This window comes from Haliotis cracherodii, unplaced genomic scaffold (assembly GCF_022045235.1).
Source record: "Haliotis cracherodii isolate W230 unplaced genomic scaffold, xgHalCrac1.p SCAF_1, whole genome shotgun sequence".
In the NCBI taxonomy this organism is placed as follows: Eukaryota; Metazoa; Mollusca; class Gastropoda; order Lepetellida; family Haliotidae; genus Haliotis; species Haliotis cracherodii.
Window position 1 is genome coordinate 88,666,177 of NW_027266264.1, and position 25,870 is coordinate 88,692,046.

At 40.9% G+C, this 25,870-nt stretch overlaps 1 protein-coding gene across 4 annotated transcripts in view; it reads left to right on the forward strand.

Annotated features, from left to right (window-relative positions):
- LOC139470447 (kin of IRRE-like protein 2) overlaps window positions 1-25,870 on the forward strand; it is a 323,048-nt gene that overhangs the window by 116,730 nt on the left and 180,448 nt on the right. For all 4 annotated transcript variants that reach the window (XM_071252857.1, XM_071252870.1, XM_071252879.1 and 1 more), the window contains one exon: window positions 20,959-21,328. In XM_071252857.1, coding sequence (XP_071108958.1) covers window positions 21,274-21,328 — 55 coding nt within the window. In that variant the 5' untranslated portion in view covers window positions 20,959-21,273. The remainder of the gene's footprint in view (window positions 1-20,958; window positions 21,329-25,870) is intronic.

The following is a 25,870-nucleotide window of genomic DNA, read 5'->3' on the forward strand; positions in this document are numbered from 1 at the left end:
TCTAGCACTGCCCAACAGTATATCTAGCACTGCCCAACAATGCATCAAGCACCACCCAACAGTACATCTAGCACTGCCCAACAATACATCTAGCACCGCCCATAATACATCTAGCACTGCCAACAATACATCTAGCACTGCCCAACAATACATCTAGCACTGTCCACAAATACATCTCTCACCAACCAAAAGTAGATCTAGCACTGCCCAAAAGTACATCTAGCACTGCCCAACAATACATCAAGCACTCCCCAACAATACATCTAGCACTGCCCAAAAATACATCTAGCACCGCCAAACAATACATCTAGCACTCCCCAACAATACATCTAGCACTGCCCAACAGTACATCTAGCACTGCCAAACAATACATTAAGCACTCCCCAACAATACATCTAGCACTGCCCAACAATACATCTAGAAACGGCAAACAATACATCTAGCACTGTCCAACAATACATCTAGCACTGCCCAAAAGTACATCTAGCACTGCCCAACAATACATCTAGCACTGCCCAACAATACATCTAGCACTGCCCAACAATACAGCAAGCACCGCCAAACAATAGATCTAGCACTGCCCAACAATAAATCTAGCACTGGCCAACAATACACTTAGCACCGCTGAACAATACATCTAGCACCGTCCAATAATACATCAAGCACCGCCAAACAATACATCTAGCACCGCCCAACAATAAATCAAGCACTGCCCAACAATACATCAAGCACCACCAAAAATTACATCTAGCACCGCCCAACAATAAATCAAGCACTGCCCAACAATACATCAAGCACAACCAAACAATACATCTAGCACTGCCCAACAATAAATCAAGCACTGCCCAACCATACATCTAGCACTGCCCAACAATAAATCAAGCACTGCCCAACAATACATCAAGCACCACCAAACAATACATCTAGCACTGCCCAACAATAAATCAAGCACTGCCCAACAATGCACCAAGCACCACCCAACAGTACATCTAGCACTGCCCAACAGTACATCAAGCACCGCCAAACAATGCATCTAGCACCGCCCAACAATACATTTAGCATTGCCCAACAATACATCTAGCACAGCCCAACAATACTAGCACCGGCAAACAATACATCTAGCACTGCCCAACAATAAATCAAGCACTGCCCAACAATACATCTAGCACCACCCAACAGTACATCTAGCACTGCTAGCACATAGTGTATGATGAAACAAGGGCATTGTGACACATAGTGTATGATGAGACAAGGGCATTGTGACACATAGTGTATGATGAGACAAGGGCATTGTGACACATAGTGTATGATGAGACAAGGACATTGTGACACATAGTGTATGATGAGACAAGGGCATTGTGACACATAGTGTTGGTGAGACAAGGGCATTGTGACACATAGTGTATGATGAAACAAGGGCAATGTGATACATAGTGTATGATGAAACAAGGGCTTTGTGACACATAGTGTATGATGTGGCAAGGGCATTGTGACACATAGTATATGATACGCCAAGGACATTGTGACACATAGTGTATGATGAAACAAGGGCATTGTGACACATAGTGTATGATGAGACAAGGGCATTGTGACACATAGTGTATGATGAGACAAGGGCATTGTGACACATAGTGTATGATGAAACAAGGGCAATGTGACACATAGTGTATGATGAAACAAGGGCTTTGTGACACATAGTGTATGATGTGGCAAGGGCATTGTGACACATAGTATATGATACGCCAAGGACATTGTGACACATAGTGTATGATGAAACAAGGGCAATGTGACACATAGTGTATGATGAAACAAGGGCTTTGTGACACATAGTGTATGATGAGGCAAGGGCATTGTGACACATAGTGTATATAGTGTATGATGAAACAAGGGCATTGTGACACAAAGTGTATGATGAGGCAAGGGCATTGTGACACATAGTGTATGATGAGACAAGGGTATTGTTACAGATAGTGTATGATAAGACAAGGGCATTTTGACACATAGTGTATGATGAGAGAAGGGTATTGTGACACATGGTGTATGATGAGGGAAGGGCATTGTTACACATAGTGTATGGTGAGACAAGGGTATTGTGACACATAGTGTATGATGAAACAAGGGCATTGTGACACATGGTGTATGATGAGGCAAGGGCATTGTGACACATAGTGTATGATGATGAAAGGGCATTGTTACACATAGTGTATGATGAGGCAAGGGCATTGTTACAAATAGTGTATGATAAGACAAGGGTATTGTGACACAAAGTGTATATAGTGTATGATGAAACATGGGCATTGTAACACATAGTGTATGATGATGCAAGGGTATTGTTACACATAGTGTATGATGATGCAAGGGCATTGTGACACCTAGTGTATATAGTGTATGATGAGGTTAACGGTATTGCGACACATAGTGTATGATGAGACAAGGGCATTGTGACAGATAGTGTATGATGAGGCAAGGGCATTGTGACACATAGTGTATGATGAGGCAAAGGTATTGTGACACATAGTGTATGATGAGGCAAGGACATTGTGACACATAGTGTATATATTGTATGATGAGACAAGGACATTGTGACACATAGTGTATATAGTGTATGATGAGGCAAGGGCATTGTGACACATAGTGTATGATGAGGCAAGGACATTGTGACACATAGTGTATATAGTGTATGATGAGGCAAGGGCATTGTGACACATAGTGTATGATGAGGCAAGGGCATTGTGACACATAGTGAATGATGAGGCAAGGGTATTGTGACACATAGTGTATTTTAGGCAAGGGTATTGTTACACATAGTGTATGATGAGGCAAGGGCATTGTGACTCATAGTGTATGATGAGGCAAGGGCATTGTGACACATAGTGTATGATGAAACAAGGGCATTGTGACACATAGTGTATATAGTGTATGATGAGACAAGGGCATTGTTACACATAGTGTATATAGTGTATGATGAGGCAAGGGCATTGTGACACATAGTGTATGATGAAACAAGGGCATTGTGACACATAGTGTATGATGAAACAAGGGCATTGTGACACATAGTGTATGATGAGGCAAGGGCATTGTGACACATAGTGTATGATGAGGCAAGGGCATTGTCACACATAGTGTATATAGTGTATTATGAGGCAAGGGCATTATTACATGTAGTGTATTATGAGGCACAACAATAGCAAGATGTCATTGTGTCAAGAGGTAATATTGAGGGAAACTGAAATATATGATGTTTCATTTAAGTTTGTTTTCCAAACCTGTTGTCAGGATGAGTTTTGATGAAATGTCCAAGGAGCAGACAACTCCTGTCATGTACTACCCCTGGGGTGTTCACAAGCCTACCACAGACTAATGTATTCCCAAGTTCACCGAATAAAGGAACCTGAAGGGTTATATACAAGCTTTATTTCATTTCAGGAGGGATGAGATATTTATGCATGACGGTTTTGCTATTGATTTATGCTTTCCCTTGTGCAGGTCTGCATCATAGTTCATGGTGTAGACATGGGGATCAGATTGCAGTGAATCCCATTCAGTTACACACATTATTATCTGAATCCCATCAGTTATATACATTCTATTCAGTGGTTTGACGTTCGAAACCTCCATTTTTGTGGCAGACATTGTTACCTCTTTATTTCAGAAGAATTAAATTAGTCCAGGTATATCAATGTTGCAGTGGGCCATCATTAGACAGGGAGAAACGATATCATTGAGAATCAGTCCAAATATATCGATGTTGCAGTGGGCCATCATTAGACAGGGAGAAACGATATCAATGAGAATCAGTCCAAATATATCGATGTTGCAGTAGGCCATCGTTAGACAGGGAGAATCGATGTCAATGAGAATCAGTCCAAATATATCGATGTTGCTGTAGGCCATCATTAGACAGGGAGAAACGATATCATTGAGAATCAGTCCAAATATATCGATGTTGCAGTAGGCCATCATTAGACAGGGAGAAACGATGTCAATGAGAATCAGTCCAAATATATCGATGTTGCAGTAGGCCATCATTAGACAGGGAGAAACGATGTCAATGAGAATCAGTCCAAATATATCGATGTTGCAGTAGGCCATCGTTAGACAGGGAGAATCGATGTCAATGAGAATCAGTCCAAATATATCGATGTTGCTGTAGGCCATCGTTAGACAGGGAGAAACGATGTCAATGAGAATCAGTCCAAGTATATCGATGTTGCTGTAGGCCATCGTTAGACAGGGAGGAACTATGTCAATGCGCATCAGTCCCAATATTTCACCATTGCAGTTGGCTATGGTTAGACGGGGAGGAACTATCTCAATGAGAATCAGTCCCAATATTTCACCATTGCAGTAGGCTATGGTTAGACAGGGAGGAACTATCTCAATGAGAATCAGTCCCAATATTTCACCATTGCAGTAGGCTATGGTTAGACAGGGAGGAACTATGTCAATGAGAATCAGTCCCAATATTTCACCATTGCAGTAGGCTATGGTTAGACGGGGAGGAACTATGTCAATGAGAATCAGTCCCAATATTTCACCATTGCAGTAGGCTATGGTTAGACGGGGAGGAACTATGTCAATGAGAATCAGTCCCAATATTTCACCATTGCAGTAGGCTATGGTTAGACAGGGAGGAACTATGTCAATGAGAATCAGTCCCAATATTTCACCATTGCAGTAGGCTATGGTTAGACGGGGAGGAACTATGTCAATGAGAATCAGTCCCAATATTTCACCATTGCAGTAGGCTATGGTTAGACAGGGAGGAACTATCTCAATGAGAATCAGTCCCAATATTTCACCATTGCAGTAGGCTATGGTTAGACAGGGAGGAACTATCTCAATGAGAATCAGTCCCAATATTTCACCATTGCAGTAGGCTATGGTTAGACAGGGAGGAACTATCTCAATGAGAATCAGTCCCAATATTTCACCATTGCAGTAGGCTATGGTTAGACAGGGAGGAACTATGTCAATGCGCATCAGTCCCAATATTTCACCATTGCAGTTGGCTATGGTTAGACGGGGAGGAACTATGTCAATGAGAATCAGTCCCAATATTTCACCATTGCAGTAGGCTATGGTTAGACAGGGAGGAACTATCTCAATGAGAATCAGTCCCAATATTTCACCATTGCAGTAGGCTATGGTTAGACAGGGAGGAACTATGTCAATGCGCATCAGTCCCAATATTTCACCATTGCAGTTGGCTATGGTTAGACGGGGAGGAACTATGTCAATGAGAATCAGTCCCAATATTTCACCATTGCAGTAGGCCATGGTAAGACAGGGAGAAACAATGTCAATGAGAATCAGTTTAATTACATCACTGTTGCAGTAGGCCATGGTTAGACTTGGAGAAGCTACATGTCATTCACCAAATATAATGTGACATGTTCAAGAGGCTTAAGTGAAATGTTGTATTACCTCGAAATTGATGGAGCAGTACATCACAAACTGCAGTCCGACTTTCTCAACCTGTGATCACTGTATGGAAATTGGAGAACCTGACTGATTAGACAAGACTGTTTTCTAGCTGAAAACATAAGCACATGACAGTGCACGTTAAAATGATTCAATGTATCTTAGAGAACTGAATGTCAGGCACTGGCTTGTCAATTTACTGATGGAAACTAATAAGGTACCACCATACAGTATGACCTTATAACCCCACCTTGCTACCATACAGTATGACCTTATAACCCCACCTTGCTACCATACAGTATGACCTTATAACCCCACCTTGCTACCATGCAGTATGGCCTTATAACCCCAACTTGCTACCATACAGTATGACCTTATAACCCCACCTTGCTACCATGCAGTATGACCTTATAACCCCACCTTGCTACCATACAGTATGACCTTATAACCCCACCTTGCTACCATACAGTATGACCTTATAACTCCACCTTGCTATCATACAGTATGACCTTATAACCCCACCTTGCTACCATACAGTTTGACCTTATAACCCCACCTTGCTACCATACAGTATGACCTTATAACCCCATCTTGCTACCATTCAGTATGACCTTATAACCCCACCTTGCTACCATGCAGTATGACCTTAAAACCCCACCTTGCCACCATGCAGTGTGAAACCCAATCTTGCAACCTTGGAAGTATGACTTATTAACCCCACCATGCCACCATGCAAGTATGACCTTATAACCCCACCTTGCCACCATGCAAGTATGACCTTATAACCCCACCTTGCCACCATGCAAGTATGACCTTATAACCCCACCTTGCTACCATGCAGTATGACCTTATAACCCCATCTTGCCACCATGCAGTCTTACCTAAGACACTTTTGTAAAATGGTGTCAAAATGTGCCTTCTGATTATTTTACTTTAAAAAACATAAATGATATTATATCCTTTTTTTTAGGATATCAATGCAGTTTATATAAAACATTGATGAATGCCAGACACCAGATCATGTCTGTCCCCCCACCAATGTCATCACGAGGCCTATATTTACTATACACAAGGAGATCTGTGCATGCCATTGTCTCTGTCCTGCAGTGGTAGTTGAGTGATATTGATATGTACTGCTACCATCCCGATCGGAGTATAACAGCATCCCCATCCTCACCTTGGAGACGAGGCTAAGAGTCAGGGCAGTCATTGAAGCTAATTTTCTATATGACTTTAGCATGGCAACACTGTTAATGGTGTTCAGACAACTCATGGACTATTTGCTTCATGGAGAGTGTCAGTGAGAGCCTGGGCCAATATCAGTTTGCAGACCATTAAATGCTTGCAGGGGGAGGGTATTTTACCTCCATTCATAATGCCTGCATTGCCAACTAACAAGGGTAGAGTACATTCTGTTGAAAGAGGAAGCTTCCTGAAAGTTTGATGTAGATAAACTCCAATGTCTCCTCTGATGCTTGTGATGGCCTATGTTATGACTGGTGCTTCCTGTGGGTAGAAAGCCATTTAATCAGAGAGAACACCAAAAGAAACTGCTTGTTTGATACACTGCATGTGAATAGAATGAAGACCATTAATGTAGAGTAAAACCAAAGCGTAAGTAGTATTGACCACCGTTTACCTGTTTTATTCTGCAAGATATGTAATTCTGTACAGCAAAACCCCGTGGGTCTGTGTAGTGAAGGAATCTGCTGCTTGAGCCACATGTAACTGACAGTAGTGGCGACAGTGATGGTGCAGCATATTATCAGTTTGTTCCGCCTTAGCTGTACTCACGACAGGCGTACTCTCATACAGCCAAAAGAATGATCTTTACTATAGTGAATTTTGAAACAATTACTTGCTTGAATGGACATTAGTTCTTCAAGGCTCTGTTTGACAATGTGGACACACAATGACTTGATCAATAGGTGTTGAATAGCGTCTACCATGGAAACATTACCGTTACTGATGCACCCAGAGAGACCTGTCCCATGCAGGGACACTGACAGACAAACATGTACATTCTGCTCCCTCATCACATGTGCACAGTGGGACACCAGTTGGTAGATGGGACACATTCCTTCCTGGAGTCTGGAACAGTGCTATTTATTGCCTCCTGATTGCTCCACTTATAGACAATAGCCGTGTGACTCCGTCCGACACATGGACAAGATTCATGGGGCATCATGCATGCTTTTCGCTAAAGGCTGCTGGTATCAAAACATTAGCAGCATCATGCATGTAGCATCACTACCAGCTGCACTTTATGTAGTTGGGATTTATCCTCACTATAGTACAAACATCTCCCAACATGTTGGTGTACTGAGGGAGACAGGGAGCTGTTCTTCAGGATGATTTACTGTCATGGGGAAACATCACAAAAAGTCATGACCCGGTAGTAGTTGAAATCCCAAGCCTAATAAAATGAAATCCCAGCACCTTAAAAATGAAATCCCAGTTACCTAGAAGATGAAATCCCAGCCGCCAAAAGATGAATTCCTTGGTACCTAGAGGAAGAAGCCGCAATCCAAGGTATCAAGAAGATGAAATCCCAACTCCTTATAGATGAAATCCCTGGGACACCTAGAAGATGAAATCCCAGACCTAAAAGATGAATACCAAGATCCCTAGAGAAAGAACCCCAGCCCTGAAGATGAAATCCTAAGAATCTAGAAAATTAAGTCCCATTCCTTATAGATGAAATCCAAGGTATCTGGAAAGTGAAATTCCAGCTCCTAAAAGATGAATTCCTAGGTATCTCGAAGATGAAATCCCAATTAACTCCTTAAAGTTGAAATCCCTGACACCTAGAAGACAAAATCCCAGAACCTGAAACATGAATTCCTAGGTATCTAGAAGATAAAGTCCCAACTCCTTATAGATGAAATCCCAGACACCTAGAAGATGAAATCCCAGCCCCTAAAAGATGAATTCCTAGGTACCTAGAAGAAGAAGCCCCAGCCCTTTGAAGAAGAAATCCCAGGTATCTAGAAAATGAAATCCCAGCCCCTTATAGAAGAAATCCCAACTCCTATTAGATTCTCGACCTCTATAGAATAAGATAACCTATACACGGGCGGAGACAGCTTTTTTGAAAAGGGGGGTGCACAATTAAGATCTATTTATTGTCTTTGGTGGTAATTTATACAGAAATCAAGATTTTTTTCGGAATAAAAAGGGGGGGTGTACACACACACACACCCCCCTCTGTATCTGCCCATGCTATACACCAAGAAGTCAAAATCTTTGACTAGCTCTTTTAAAGATGAAATCTAAGAGACCCTGAAGAAGATATCCCACTTAAAGATTAAATGTCCCAGACACCTCAAAGATGAAATGATGTAGATCTTGAAAGAAGAAATTGATGCCTGAAATTGTTGTCACGTCTCTAAGAGTAAAAACATTAGCAAGTTTATATATAGTTACTCAATAATTCTCTATAGGTTATGTCAAGCATACTAAAGTCATGTTTCAACCAGGTAGTGTTTTATTGTCCTTGAGAAAGCTGTAGGGAATTATTAATTGCTTCAATACCTGAGAGACCAGTATAGATGTTACTTACACAGCGTTTACTGTCACTGGAACAAGACAATGACAGCACTCAAGTGTCGGCGGACATAGATACGGATGTCGTTGTCTAACAGAACAAGTACTGGGACGACTGTCTGCGTGTGATGTGTATGATGACTTCATTTGTTGTATGGAAGGCTGTGGCATGCCAATGTGATAACAAGCATGAACCTCACACCGTGCCATTGTACCCACACTGATACGCAGAGAGTCTTTGTGTGGTAGAAGTGAAGGAATTGATTGTGTATCTGGGAGACTATTAGTGATGACAGGTTACAGGGTCCTTTGTTGGTGAGTATCTGTTCTTCACAACCTCTGCTCAATGAAGTGTATTCTAGCCTTGCTTGCAGTGTCTTGGTTCACAGCTGCAGAGTGACAGTGGTTTTACCTACCTACCATTTGTTTGCTTATTCCTAACAGCATCGGCTTTGTAATCCACTCCAGGAGCAATTGCTATGAGTTGATGCAATGTTAATTAAGAACTTTTACCTGTTGATTTGTTGGTGGGAAGGGAAGCAATATGGGTAACTGCAACAAACATTGTTGAACATCTTCTTTGATAGGCATTTAGAAGTTGGAGTACTAAGTAAGGATAAGAATTTATGGATGAACAACTTCTTTATTACAATTAAGAGTGATGTTTCGGTATAGGTTATCACTTGCTTGATAACGGTGTTAGAACCTACACTGAAACGTCGCTCTTAATTGTATTAAAGAAGTTGTTCATCCATAAATTCTTATCCTTAATTGTTGAACATGACATGTTTCATATATTTTACTTCTTGTCAAAACAACCATCCCCAATGATCTGAAATGTTATATGAATGAGTAACACAATTCATTTTCCCAGTCTTGACCAAAAACCTTTAAGTGAGAGGGCTGATATAAAACATTGGTGAATGTGTGTGTATATGCGGCAGTACTAGAGACTGTGTGTGATGACTGGAGACAAACTTAGCCATGTCTGCAAGTGATGCACAAGTCACTTTAACATACACCAGAGACACATTTCAAGGGGGTGTGATGTCTGTCCAGTGGACACATTCATAAATGTTTCAACATCTATGTAGTGGCTAAATATATGACTAGGATTTTAGTCAAATAATCAACTCCTGGTAGAGTCTCGAGATCCTGTGACCTTACATATCAAATTCCTGATATGACAACTGGTTTGAAGAATACATGTACTGTTATATATGACCAGTGGTCAGTGATGTCCTCAGCAGCCATGTGGACCATGAACCAACACTAGGGCTTGCTCTGGTTGAGATATGAATCATGTGTATGTGTCATTCCCTTTGCAATTAAGAGTTAATAGTCATGAAAATAATTCTAGAGAGGAGTTACCCTCATATATGTTTTAGGATAATATTTTTTCTTGACCTTCAGGATAACCCATTTTCCTCCTGAAGAGCCATAATGCCCAATTTTTGTGTGGCTATCTCAGCAGTGGTGGCATGATATATATTGTCATGTATTTTTTATCTAATTAAATTTTTATACTTTGAATATGAAAGTTTCATTGGATGAAGTGTGTTCTCAGTATAGGCACTGTCACATATAGTTGGGTAGGAAGAAGGGGGTATTGTGCACCCCCCGGAAATCAATTTCTAATTGGTGTTTCTAAACTGGAAAAATGTCATAGAAAACGATTTGCTATGTTAAAAAGTTGTCAAAATGTCCCACGTACCATTTTTATGCAAATTAGTCGCCATTACTGGAAAATGCATATTTCGTCATATCTCAGCCCATAGTGCAGATAGCTCAATACTTAAGGTGTCTAAACCCATGTTTTGAGGGTCTAAGAGCGTTATAAAACTATTCTTGAAATGATCAGATGTGTTATTATGCAAATTATTGCAGCCATTAGTGAAAACTCTATTTTTCGCCATATCTTGGCCAATATCAATGATAACTGCAGACATAGAGCGTATGGACCTATGTTCTGAAGGTCAAGGAATATAAAAACATAAATACATGTATATATATTTTAAAACAAATTTATTTTCTGATGGTTCAAGAACACAATAACACTATAACACAATAACACTATAAGTGTCCTAGTACATGTAGAATGTATGCTAGCATGTCCAAGCATGCTAAGTATGCAACAGAACAGCTAGGACTGGGCCATACAATTCTGTAAGTTACAGTCAAATTCTTTACTCATCACTCATCATCACTTTCATCTAAACTGTCAAACTCATCATTTTCATCGTCATCTTCATCAACAACATGTTCATCTCCTTCCCGATCACCAGCATCCAGGAGATCAACCAGCGAGGTTGGTAGGACAGGACCATTTGACCACATTGGTTCCAGGACTCCTTGGTCAGTTCTCATCCACCCCTGCTGCTCCTCGTAAGGCTTGGGTTTCTCCACAAAAGGTTGGTCAGCTCGCTTGTACAAAGCAACCCGATGGTTCACACGCTGAATGTGTGGCTCCAAAGCAGATTGGCATGGGTGAAGGCGAGCTAGGTCGACCTTAGACTTGGAAGTGAGTTTCTTGTCCTCTCCCACCATTTTGCGGAGCAGCTTGACACGGACGGCGTTCACAGAAGACTCACGACACTGTCCGTACATCAGACATGTGAACTGCTCTAGCTGCTTCATCACCTGAGGCTTGACGTTCCAGTCGTCACCCAGTTGCCTGAAGGCCTTGTGGAAGGCGCCATCCCAGAAGATCTGCCCTACCCCAAGGATGTTAAAGTGTGTTGTGCATCACTTGCAGACATGGCTAAGTTTTTGATTTCCTGGGGGTGCACAATACCCCCTTCTTCCTACCCAACTAATATTGTGTTTTCTTGTGCTTATTTGTGGTTAAGATATTTTTAAAAGTTGACTTATTAATTATACCTTTATGCAAAACTGTATAGACAGTGATGGATTTACCTTTAGACCTCTATTATAAAAATATGTGTACAAAGACCTCAAGGAGGCCCATGTGTACACAGACCAATGTGTACAGAGAGACCCATGTGTACAGAGAGACCCATGTGTACAGAGTGGCCCATGTGTACAGAGAGACCCATGTGTACAGAGAGACCCATGTGTACAGAGAGACCCATGTGTACAGAGTGGCCCATGTGTACAGAGCGGCCCATGTGTACAGAGAGACCCATGTGTACAGAGTGGCCCATGTGTACAGAGCGGCCCATGTGTACAGAGAGACCCATGTGTACAGAGAGACCCATGTGTACAGAGAGACCCATGTGTACAGAGAGACCCATGTGTACAGAGAGACCAATGTGTACAGAGAGACCCATGTGTACAGAGAGACCCATGTGTACAGAGTGGCCCATGTGTACAGAGAGACCCATGTGTACAGAGAGACCCATGTGTACAGAGAGACCCATGTGTACAGAGTGGCCCATGTGTACAGAGCGGCCCATGTGTACAGAGAGACCCATGTGTACAGAGTGGCCCATGTGTACAGAGCGGCCCATGTGTACAGAGAGACCCATGTGTACAGAGTGGCCCATGTGTACAGAGTGGCCCATGTGTACAGAGTGGCCCATGTGTACAGAGTGACCCATGTGTACAGAGTGACCCATGTGTACAGAGTGACCCATGTGTACAGAGTGACCCATGTGTACAGAGTGGCCCATATGTACAGAGTGGCCCATGTCAACAGCGTGGCCCATGTGTACAGAGAGACCCCATGTGTACACAGACCAATGTGTACAGAGAGACCCATGTGTACAGAGAGACCCATGTGTACAGAGAGACCCATGTGTACAGAGAGACCCATGTGTACAGAGAGACCCATGTGTACAGAGAGATCCATGTGTACAGAGTGGCCCATGTGTACAGAGCGGCCCTTGTGTACAGAGAGACCCATGTGTACAGAGTGGCCCATGTGTACAGAGTGGCCCATGTGTACAGAGAGACCCATGTGTACAGAGTGGCCCATGTGTACAGAGTGGCCCATGTGTACAGAGTGGCCCATGTGTACAGAGTGACCCATGTGTACAGAGTGACCCATGTGTACAGAGTGACCCATGTGTACAGAGTGACCCATGTGTACAGAGTGGCCCATATGTACAGAGTGGCCCATGTCAACAGCGTGGCCCATGTGTACAGAGAGACCCCATGTGTACACAGACCAATGTGTACAGAGAGACCCATGTGTACAGAGAGACCCATGTGTACAGAGAGATCCATGTGTACAGAGAGACCCATGTGTACAGAGAGACCCATGTGTACAGAGACCCATGTGTACAGAGAGGCCCATGTGTACAGAGAGACCCATGTGTACAGAGATCCATGTGTACAGAGAGATCCATGTGTACAGAGAGATCCATGCGTACAGAGAGATCCATGTGTACAGAGAGATCCATGCGTACAGAGAGACCCATGCGTACAGAGAGACCCATGCATACAGAGAGACCCCATGTATACAGAGACCCAAGTTTACATAGCCCATTGTGTCGAAACCCAAGTGTACAGAGAGACCCATGTGTACACAGACACCATGTGAACAGAGGCCCATGTCTACAGAGAGGCTTATGTGTACAGAGACCCCATGTATACAGAGGCTGACCCACACCGTTTCTTTGCTGCCATTGATAACCATACATTCTGTGGAATTATTTATGATCTCTGTTGGCATCATACCCACATGATAACTGTCTAATATATTGTTAATGATTCGAACACTGCTTGTGTCTTATAAGCACATGTAGTGGCCATTGTGTAATGTGCTAGACACAACTGACAGTGTTTATGGGTAGTGGCCATTGTGTAGTGGTGCTAGACACAACTGACAGTGTTTATGGGTAGTGGCCATTGTGTAATGTGCTAGACACATGTGACAGTGTTTATGGGTAGTGGCCATTGTGTAGTGGCGCTAGACACAACTGACAGTGTTTATGGGTAGTGACCATTGTGTAGTGGCGCTAGACACATGTGACAGTGTTTATGGGTAGTGGCCATTGTGTAGTGGCGCTAGACATATGTGACAGTGTTTATGGGTAGTGGCCATTGTGTAGTGGCGCTAGACACATGTGACAGTGTTTATGGGTAGTGGCCATTGTGTAGTGGCGCTAGACACATGTGACAGTGTTTATGGGTAGTGGCCATTGTGTAGTGGCGCTAGACACATGTGACAGTGTTTATGGGTAGACGGATGATCAGACAATATTTGTGTGGTTAATATGGAGTTGATTGGCAGCCCGACACTACTCACAACACTCTGTTAAATATTGATACCATTACCTATCCTATCATATTGCACTTGCTTTCCAATTGTTTTGATTGATGTAAGTTATGCCAACATTAAGCCAGGAATGAATTGAAGATATATAGTAATTTGTGAAACAGTTTTAATTATGTATTGCAATAATCGTGATATGAGAGAAGGATGTCTTTAGTTAATATCAGTGTCATTTACTGAGAAGAGCAACTCATCGTTTATTGATTCAGTTCGTTTACTATTCACTGATCTGATGTGTCACTGACATTGTTACTCTGAAGTTTGTAATGAATGTTGATGGGTTTGTCACAACAGCTCCTGGGTTTACTGGCATCATCGTAACCTTGTGGAAATCAATATGAGTCACCTGACATTGGACATCTTCACGCTACGTGTGATGTGGCTTCCTCCCACGTGACACTCACCTGTTTCCGTATCACTCACACAGAGGGTACACTGGCTGGCTAAAGGTGTCAGTCCTACATTTGTAATGTTTGTGTCAGTATCAGAGTGTACATAGTCCATTCACAAACTCCAAACATCCACCAGTGACAAATGAAATGGAGTATTGTGACTCTTTGTTAAGCTATATTGAGTGAGTGATTGAGGATGGTTTTACGCCACTTTTAGCAATATTCCAGCAATATCACGGCGGAGAACACCAGAAATGGGCTTCACACATTGTACCCAAGCTATATGACTGTTGACTAGACAATGTGACTGTAGTACAAGCTATATGACTGTTGACTACATAATGTGACTGCAATATAAGCCATATGACTGTTGACTAGACAACATGACTGCAATACAAGCTATATGACTGTTCACTAGACAATGTGACTGTAGTACAAGCTATATGACTGTTGACTACATAATGTGACTGCAATACAAGCCATATGACTGTTGACTAGACAACGTGACTGCAATACAAGCTATATGACTGTTCACTAGACAATGTGACTGCAGTACAAGCCATTTGACTGTTGACCAGATAATGTGACTGCAATACAAGCTATATGACTGTTGACCAGATAATGTAACTGCAATCCAAGCCATATGACTGTTGACTAGACAATGTGACTGCAATTCAAGCTATATGACTGTTGACCAGACAACATGACTGCAATACAAGCTATATGACTGTTGACTAGACAATGTGACTGCAATACAAGCTATATGACTGTTAACCAGAGAACATGACTGCAATACAAGCTATATGACTGTTGACTAGACAATGTGACTGCAATACAAGCCATATGACTGTTGACCAGACAATGTGACTGCAATACAAGCTATATGACTATTGACCAGACAATGTGACTGCAATACAAGCTATATGACACCAGAGAGGAGTGAACACCCCTTTATGAACGATATATACTTTGTAGAAATGTAAATGTATTAAAACTCTATAACTTACTTATTTGGTGATATATTCCACACACCATAAGAGTCCCTACCAGACCAGATGACTCCATTAGCAAACCATATGACCCTTCACAAGGTCATATGACCCCAAGCAAGGCCATAATACCTACACCAGATCTTATATATATGTTCGCACACAGGGCCATATGGCCCCACACAAGGCCAAATGACCCCACACAAGTCCATTTGACCCAACACAAGTCTATACGACCCCACACAAGGCCATATGACCCCACACAAAGCCATATGACCCCATACAAGGCCATTTGCCCCACACTAGGCCATATGACCCCAAACCATTTTCTCTGCGCTCTATCATCTTCATCAGGCAAGTGAGTTAACTATCAGTAAAAGTCCAGGTTCCACCTTTTGTAGTCAGTTCACTCCCTTGCCTCAGGATGATGTGGAAACTGGACTTTTGTAGTCAGTTCCCTCCCTTGCCTCGGAATTATGTGGAACCTGGACTTTTATAGTCAGTTCCCTCCCTTGCCTCGGAATGATGTGAAAACTGGACTTTTGTAGTCAGTTCACTCCCTTGCCTCAGGATGATGTGGAAACTGGACTTTTGTAGTCAGTTCACTCCCTTGCCTCAGAAGAATGTGGAAACTGGACTTTTGTAGTCAGTTCAGTCCCTTGCCTGGGGAAGATGAGGAAACTGGACTTTTGTAGTCAGTTCACTCCCTTGCCTCGGGAAGATGTGGAAACTGGACTTTTGTAGTCAGTTCACTCCCTTGCCTCGGAATGATGTGGAAACTGGACTTTTATAGTCAGTTTCCCCTTGCCTCAGAATGATGTGGAAACTGGACTTTTGTAGTCAGTTCACTCCCTTGCCTCAGGATGATGTGGAAACTGGACTTTTGTAGTCAGTTCACTCCCTTGCCTCAGGAAGATGTGGAAACTGGACTTTTGTAGTCAGTTCACTCCCTTGCCTCAGAAGAATGTGGAAACTGGACTTTTGTAGTCAGTTCAGTCCCTTGCCTGGGGAAGATGAGGAAACTGGACTTTTGTAGTCAGTTCACTCCCTTGCCTCAGGATGATGTGGAAACTGGACTTTTGTAGTCAGTTCACTCCCTTGCCTCGGGAAGATGTGGAAACTGGACTTTTGTAGTCAGTTCACTCCCTTGCCTCAGAAGAATGTGGAAACTGGACTTTTGTAGTCAGTTCAGTCCCTTGCCTGGGGAAGATGAGGAAACTGGACTTTTGTAGTCAGTTCACTCCCTTGCCTCGGGAAGATGTGGAAACTGGACTTTTGCAGTCAGTTCACTCCCTTGCCTCAGGAAGATGTGGAAACTGGACTTTTGAGGTCATTTCATTCCCTTGCCTCAGGAGGATGTGGAAACTGGACTTTTGAAGTCAGTTCACTCCCTTGCCTCAGGAAGATGTGGAAACTGGACTTTTGTAGTCAGTTCACTCCCTTGCCTCAGGAGGATGGGTCTTCATGTGAGGAAATGTGGTACCCACCTGGAGTATCACTGCATCCTCTGTGCTCAGCCTGTCCACGACAATCACCCACCCTTGAATGTGGACAGAACCCAATTTAGCAGCACATGATCAAAATATGCATTATTCATTGCGTGTCTATAAGGGGAATCTACTGCAGGTCTATAGTGCATGGATATGTCTAAACTCAAGGCAAGGGGTTATTTCTTGGGAATAAAATACTAACATAATACAGCTATCAGCCACCACCTCAATAGTGTCCGTCCAGCATCAATGATGGGGTATTGTTTATTAATTCCGAGTCACTCTGATTGTATAGATCACATATTTTCCATATGATCAATAAATATGTTTCATGTATGTTGAATATCATTTAGGTTATGATCACAAGTGAGATATAAATGTGATCCACATGCTGAAGAGACAGGTGCTGAAATGCCACACTGATATGTCCTGTGTATTTTGTTTTGTTTAGATTGGATGTTTTGTCATTTCTACAAATATTTACATGATACGTCCAGCAGGGCTATGTTAGCATTAAACGTTGTGTATTTAATATAAACATTCTGTGTGACAAAATGAATCCAGTTGAAACTTTTCTACATGATATTGATATAATGCGGTTGACGAGAATGTGCCATCAGTCTCTACTTTAATACTCAAGTTATTTCTTCACCCTGACGCCTTCGCTGACATAAAAGTGAAGTAAACTTGATTTCACAGATTCATACTTCTTTGGGTGGTACAATGAACAAGAGTTCTTTGGTGATCTGTGGTACGGACTTGTGTTTAAATTTTGATCAAAAGAATTTTGGTTTTATCTTATTCAATTCTAATTCGGTCTATTCTGGTTATGAAGTAGTCATTTAGAAGCAATTGTGATGGTAAGAACAATTTCACCATTTGGCTAAGTTGAATTTCCATCACATAAGGACTTCAGGTTTGGCAATGGCACAAAAAGTTTTAAAAAGTCTGGAGCCAAATGAATAAAAATAATCCTGGAACCAGGGGTGGGCTACAGTGCCCTTGGATTCCGCAGTCACATAGATTGTTTTACATTATCTGAGAAAGTTGTCAGGCAGGAATGGTCTTGTATGATGAAATACAACTATCTGTCAGCGAGTTTCATCCCTAATCACTGGTAAATCTGGAGGGGGAATCTAGTGCTGTATTCATATGCTTGTACATTTTATTACCTGTACTTGCATTGTTTTAATGTTTGTGAGACAGATGAAGCCTTTAATCAGCATGCTGTAGACACCTGCAACTACAATGAATTACAGACTACTTTCTCCTTCTCTCAGCTATTGAATCATTTCGTTCAAACACTCCACAAGGTCCATTTACATGAGAGACATTTTGACTTCAGCCTTGAGGATTTGACTTGCAATGGTAGCTATTTCTATAGCCTGCCTCCTTCCACAATACTGTAATTAGGAATATATTGTGCTGAGTTAGAATAGAGGCCAAATGTAATAAGCACTGGCTTAATAGAACAGGAACAATATTACGTCAATGAACTGTCATAGCTATGAGAGAGTCATTGTAACCACAGGGTGTTGGAGCATTGAATGTGGGGGAGCACAGGACGCTTCAATCAGAGCAGGGGGCACGGGGGGCCCAGTCGCCTAAGGCGCTGCAATTTGCTGTGCAGAGTTGCGTGCCTTGGGCATGCCAGAAACCATGATTGTGGGTGCTTCATTCAGAGCATAGAGTGCTTCATTCAGAGCATGGAGTGCTTCATTCAGAGCATAGAGTGCTTCATTCAGAGCAAAGGGTGGTTCATTCAGAGCAAAGAGTGCTTCATTCAGAGCATAGGGTGCTTCATTCAGACCATAGGGTGGTTCATTCAGAGCATTAGATGCTTCATTCAGAGCGTGTAACAAGGTAAATATCATGTAAATTATGGTAAATAACAAATCCGTACTGAAATACGCAATTTAATCCTTTTATTTCACTGGTTGTAAAAAGTGTTCATTCTTTATCTGGACTTTTGTTTGTAATCTATTACAAGATTTCATTTGTGAGCACCTGGTGTCATAACTGATTTTCAGTGGTCCATTCATATAAATTTTTAATCTATTTTGCCCTTTATGCCAAATCTTTAATCTGTTTCAGCAGATAATCTAGACTGGTTATTCTCATGCAGTGATAATTTATATTTACATCAATTTCGGCGAAATATTGTGTGAAGTGATTGGCAAACTTCACCAACTCAGTGTTTGTTTAGGGGGCGGTCGGGTAGCCCGGGTTCGATTCCCAACATGGGTACAATGTGTGAAGCCCAATTTTGGTGTCTCCCACCATGATATTGCTGAATATTGCTAAAAGCGGCGTAAAACAATATTCACTCACCACTGTTTGTTTACAGCAACCATGGTCAGATTGCTACTGATGGCGCCTTTAAACCAACTTCAGTTGACAGAGAATGGATACATAAATCATACATGTCACACTTCAACTTGTTAAAAGTCATATTTCATATAGTCTGACTGTTATATGGCAACATAGTGTTTTTGTGATCAAAACAGTGAAAAGACACATCCGTGACTGGTCAAATTGTTCCATACATACAAAATATCCAGCAATAGCTGTCAGCTGTACCAAAGTGCTATGCTTATGGTTATTCTTATTTCAAATATGTACTGTAAAATCTGCAATCATTGCAATAAAATTGTTTTAAGTTATATCATTAGGTAATTTTTAACCGAATCACAGGTAGATTTGGAGTAGATGTGCACACAGCTAATTGCCATTTCCAGCTTAGTTTACGAGAAAATAGACACAATAATCTCAATCTCTGCAAATAAAAAAATGCTTAGCAGAACATGATGTATGATTTAAATGGTAAATCATCATGTCTTGTGATGTTTTTTCTCAAATTTCACATTTCAGAGTGTGATACTAGCTTTTATTTAACTGATTTGCACATGCATTTTCAATCCTCATCGTCTATGATCTACGCTACATACATTCATAAGCAAAATATTACTTGTCACTGAAAGATGATTACATTTTATTCACTGCAAACATGTTCATTTACAATCATTATGCAATGTGTTGATCATCAGCAGTGAATATCCACTGTGTATCTGTATAACACCCTTCCTATGAACCCCGACGACAATGATATATCGATGGTTCACTGTCGTAAGGAAATGGCAATGCCCTTCATCATGTTTCTTTATAAGTACTGGCAACAGTTCATCTTATAGTAGTGCAGCTTCATTGTTTGGTTTTTTTGTTTGTTGTTTAACGCTGCACACAGCAATATTCCAGCTATATGACGACAGTCTGTAAATAATCAAATCTGGAGCAGACAATCAAGTGATTGCCTTCACGAGCATCACTGCACCACAATTGGAATACAATGACATGCATCAACCAAGTTAGTGAGCCTGACTACCCAATTCTAGGAGTTGGCATAGTCGCCTTTTACGACAAACATGGGTTGTTGAAGATCTATTCTAACTCGGATCTCACATGGTTGAGAGTGATTATAGGTTTGTCCAAGGAGTTATGTAATTGTCATCAGTTGATAGCAACTGAATAGTTGTGAGGAGGTTACTTGTTAATAGAAGTATGTTTCAATACAGAATTATAGTTTTTAAGTAATTTTTGGTAAACTTTAAACAATATATTTGAAGAATTTTAAGATTCTGTAAATATTCCATGACTGAGAGAATGAGACTACTTAGATAAGTAAATAACTATAACTGTTGAGTGCAAGCACCAGATCCCTCCTTTATACATGATACTGAAGATGTCTAAACCCTCAACAAGCCAAGTGAGCTGTGTACGTGCTAATGTTGTCACTATATTCACAGTATTCAACCTGGGGAGGGGTCGGCTCTAGGACCCTGGTTCTATTTCTTGTTTATGCATATTTCATTTTGTTTCAGTGTGGCTCTGTCAAGTGGTTTGAATAAAGGACTGAACTGTCATCCATCAGCAATCCCAATCTGATAGAGAACACGCTTGAACCAGCATCAATATCGATATGAGCGACAGGACTTGAATATTGAGATTAAATCAGCCAACAGCAGTAGGCTAGGAACGATGTTTGTATCAATGATTTAATAAGCAGTGTGTGTGTGCCATGTCGAAGAGGGAGACCATGAGCTCCTTGCCCCTGACAGGGATATCCACAAGTGATTTCATTGGATTCTTACACATGTACCAGAACAGCAATCATCACTGACAGCTCACTGACAAGCATGATGTGTTTAACATTCCAACTGATCCTGTGCTGGTGTCTGCATGTGCTGACAGGTAGGTGATATGTATATTTTGCTAGCCCTGTTAGGTTTGTGTCAAGGGGCCAGAGGTGTGTCCCTCATGCCATGGTGGTCGTACATTTTACTACCTCAACAGGAAAAACTATTTGTCCTTTCCCTTCTTTCCCTTCACTTCAATAACTTTTGATCAGGTTCTTCAAAAAAGTATTGAGTATTTTCTTTTGGTTCCTTCCTCTGGTCTTTCATCTGTGAATTTCCAGAAACATGCATTCCTTTAATGGATGACCAGATGTTGTGTGGGGAAACGATGCCAATTGGCCAAGCCTTCTTGCGTGAATATATTTCACAATCTTCTTTTTTAAAGACCTCCCAAAATAATAGCTTCGTTTCAGATACTCAATCCTGAAGTTAAATAAAAGCAAAATCCTTGTTCTCCTTATTGTGAACTAAATGTAAATAAAAACACTTGCCAGCCAACATTTTACCCAATGTATCATATGTAAAGCTATGTGTTCACATATTCTAAAAATGTTTGAATTAAGAGCTAAATGTTGCAAGTTGTTCACAATGGTGGATGCTATTCAGTATGAAGCTCTGACAATAAACGAGGAACTGAAGTTGCCACCACAATAAATAAAATTCAGGTGATTCAGTGGCATTTGATTGGCTAATCGTGCAATTGTTTATTGCATTTATGCTTCCATAAACTGATTCAAAAGTTAGGTCATGCCCACAAAAAGACTACTGTCACTTAAATGGTTGATAACAGAATGGAATTGGAAACAGCTGAAGCTCAGCTGGCATAAAAGTACATTGCTTGTGTGTTGCCTGGCACTGCTCACATGTTCCGATATATGTTCCCGTAATCCTTTTTTGGAACCATTCCTATTAGTCTTAGGACAGCATATATAATATTTTACCCCCTCCCATGTGACATTTTCCCCTCCCCTCCCCTCCCTATGATAAATTACCAGTCCCTGAGTAATGTTCAAATTCCTAAAAAAAATAATTTAAAAAATAGAATTGTGTTGGCCCCTATCACTGTGTCATGTTATCATGACAACCCCAATAATCTCACCTTGCCTCCCCAGTAATAAATAGCCAGTCCATCTATAGATATTACAAAAATATTTAGTTAAAAATATGTAACTTCTAACAATTGCAACTTAATTATATTTTATATCCTACATAACTCTACTGATATACAACTTTAATTTTCTAAAACAATTTTTACCATACTTTCTCTATTATATTTGAGTTGTCTTGTTCCCTGTTCCCAACATGTCTTCAAGAAACGAGTAAAACTACTTTGGAATTGATGTGATCGAAAACTGGACAATGGACGACTATTTAGGTTTAATAAATATCATATAACTACACAGTTTAAGAAGAATATTATTTCTATTTTGATTGCAGTTACACTTTCAAATGGTTGCTTGTCTCTGATCTTAGGTTGTCACGATATGGCTGAAATATTGCCGATATGACGTTAAATCTGAACTCACTCACTGATCTTGGGTAATGACAAGCTGCCAGTATTCATGCTGTGGATGTTCCCCTCAATGTAATATAAGACAAATCCCAGTCAAACTGCTGAGCTCTTTTCTGATTCTCGTTTTTCATTTTTTGTTATGTTTTTCAGGATAATTGTTTTCACATAAGTAAGGTATGATCGCGGTGTATCATTTGATCTCCATCCCGACAACCGTTGTATCCACTGGCAACTACTGTTTAATTTACTTGACATAAACCTAGCCATTTCATGCAGCAATATCTCCCATTTTTGTTGCATTTTGTGATCTGAATTGTGTCATAATTTGGTCATAATTAAATGTTTTCACATTTGCCCCTATCCTCAATGAACTATCAGGATTTGTTTCAGGATTTACTTCTTTATGATACTCTTATGTCTTTCTTTTAGATTATGCTTATTTGTATTGTGATTGAATTGTATTTTTCCTTTTCTTTAATTTGCTCATTAACAGAGTACAGGAATTGCTCATTAACAAACATTTAATCCTGTCAACCATAACTCTTCAATATGGTGTCGGAATATTTTCACAATAACTTTATGTATTTCATCCTAATATTTTTACCGGGTTGGAACTAAATTTTGGCGGAACAAAAACATGCTTCCAATTTGCATTACTGCGCTGAATGATGTCGCTGATTGCGTGTTCTTGTCTGTTACGAGTTATTGTTTTAGTTATTGCAACCATTTTTTGTGATTAAATAAGCAGTCTGTGATGTTATTATTGTTGATGTATTTATTCATAAGAATTGGCTGAATTTGTTTTTGCATTAATGGAGTTATACAGACTGGTGTACACAGTTTGCATCAATGTATCCGATACATGTATTCACACAGTTTGCCTCAATGTATCCGATACATGTATTTACACAGTTTGCGTCAATGTATCCGATACATGTTTTTACACAGTTTGCGTCAATGTATCCGATACATGTTTTTACACAGTTTGCGTCAATGTATCCGATACATGTATTTACACAGTTTGCGTCAATGTATCAGATACATGTATTTACACAGTTTGCGTCAATGTATCAGATACATATATTTACACAGTTTGCGTCAATGTATCCGATACATGTATTTACACAGTTTGCGTCAATGTATCCGATACATGTTTTTACACAGTTTGCGTCAGTGTATGCAATACATGTTTTTACACAGTTGGCGTCAATGTATCCGATACATGTATTTACATAGTTTGCGTCAATGTATCCGATACATGTTTTTACACAGTTTGCGTCAGTGTATGCAATACATGTTTTTACACAGTTGGCATCAATGTATCCGATACATGTATTTACATAGTTTGCGTCAATGTATCCGATACATGTTTTTACACAGTTTGCGTCAGTGTATGCAATACATGTTTTTACACAGTTGGCGTCAATGTATCCGATACATGTATTTACACAGTTTGCGTCAATGTATCTGATACATGTATTTACACAGTTGGCGTCAATGTATCCGATACATGTATTTACACAGTTTGCCTCAATGTATCCGATACATGTATTTACACAGTTTGCGTCAATGTATCCGATACATGTTTTTACACAGTTGGCGTCAATGTATCTGATACATGTATTTACACAGTTTGCGTCAATGTATCCGATACATGTTTTTACACAGTTTGCGTCAATGTATCTGATACATGTATTTACACAGTTTGCGTCAATGTATCCGATACATGTATTTACACAGTTGGCGTCAATGTATCCGATACATGTATTTACACAGTTGGCGTCAATGTATCCGATACATGTTTTTACACAGTTGGCGTCAGTGTATCCGATACATGTATTTACACAGTTTGCGTCAATGTATCCGATACATGTTTTTACACAGTTTGCGTCAATGTATCCGATACATGTATTTACACAGTTTGCACACAATTTTTTGTTTATGCTTCCATAAATGCAAAAACTAGTGAGGTCAATTCTGAAATGGAAGTTTTTCTCTTGGAAATGTTATTCAATCTAAATATGAAATAGTTTATTCATGAGGCCATGCTGTATGCTATGTTTTTCAAATTTGGAACACAGAAAAAATGATGCAATAAGTATTCCCACTGCAGGTGGAAAAAAGAAGAATCACATTTGAACAATACATACACATTTGATGACGCTGTTCAACCAGCCTGACAGCATCACACATGAATAACATCGTCAAATGTGTGCACACATTTCACGATGTTATTCATGTGTGATGCATTAAGTGTACAATACTGCTGTGTCATGTGTCAGTGGTCAGGTGTCACTGGTCAGATGTTAGTGGTCAGGTGTCAGTGGTCCGGTGTCACTGGTCAGGTGTCAGTGGTCAGGTGTCAGTGGTCAGGTGTTAGTGGTCAGATGCCAGTGGTCAGGCGTCAGTGGTCAGACGTCAGTGGTCAGACGTCAGTGGGCAGGTGTCACTGGTCAGGTGTTATTGGTCAGGTGTCAGTGGTCGGGTGTCAACAGTTCAGTGAGAGTGGTCAGGTGTCAGTGGTCAGGTGTCAGTGGTCAGGTGTCAACAGTTTGGTGTCAGTGGTCAGGTGTTAGTGGTCAGGCATCAGTGGTCAGGTGTCAGTGGTCAGGTGTCAGTGGTCAGGTGTCACTGGTCAGGTGTCACTGGTCAGGTGTCAGTGGTCAGGTGTCAGTGGTCAGATGCCAGTGGTCAGGTGTCAACAGTTCAGTGGCAGTGGTCTGGTGTCAGTGGTCAGATGACAAGTTATTTGGACACTGAGATATAAGGACAATGGGCTATATGGACAATGGCTATATATGGACACTTTTAAGTTGATAACTAAAACCACTTAAAGGGGCACTGATCTAAAGCAATTCCTGGGACTGGTTGTTGCCTTTGTTATTGTTTTTTCCCTGTGAGTACCCTGATGATGTAGCAGAAATCTAGACTAGTTCCTGACCTGTGCTGCACCATTCACACTTGTCGCTTTTATTGAGAGTGTAAGGACGTATAGTCACATTGATCAACAAAATGAAATACAGTTCAGTCTTGAAAATAATAACAACATGTTGGTATCTTTGCATAGGTAATGATGACGGCGTT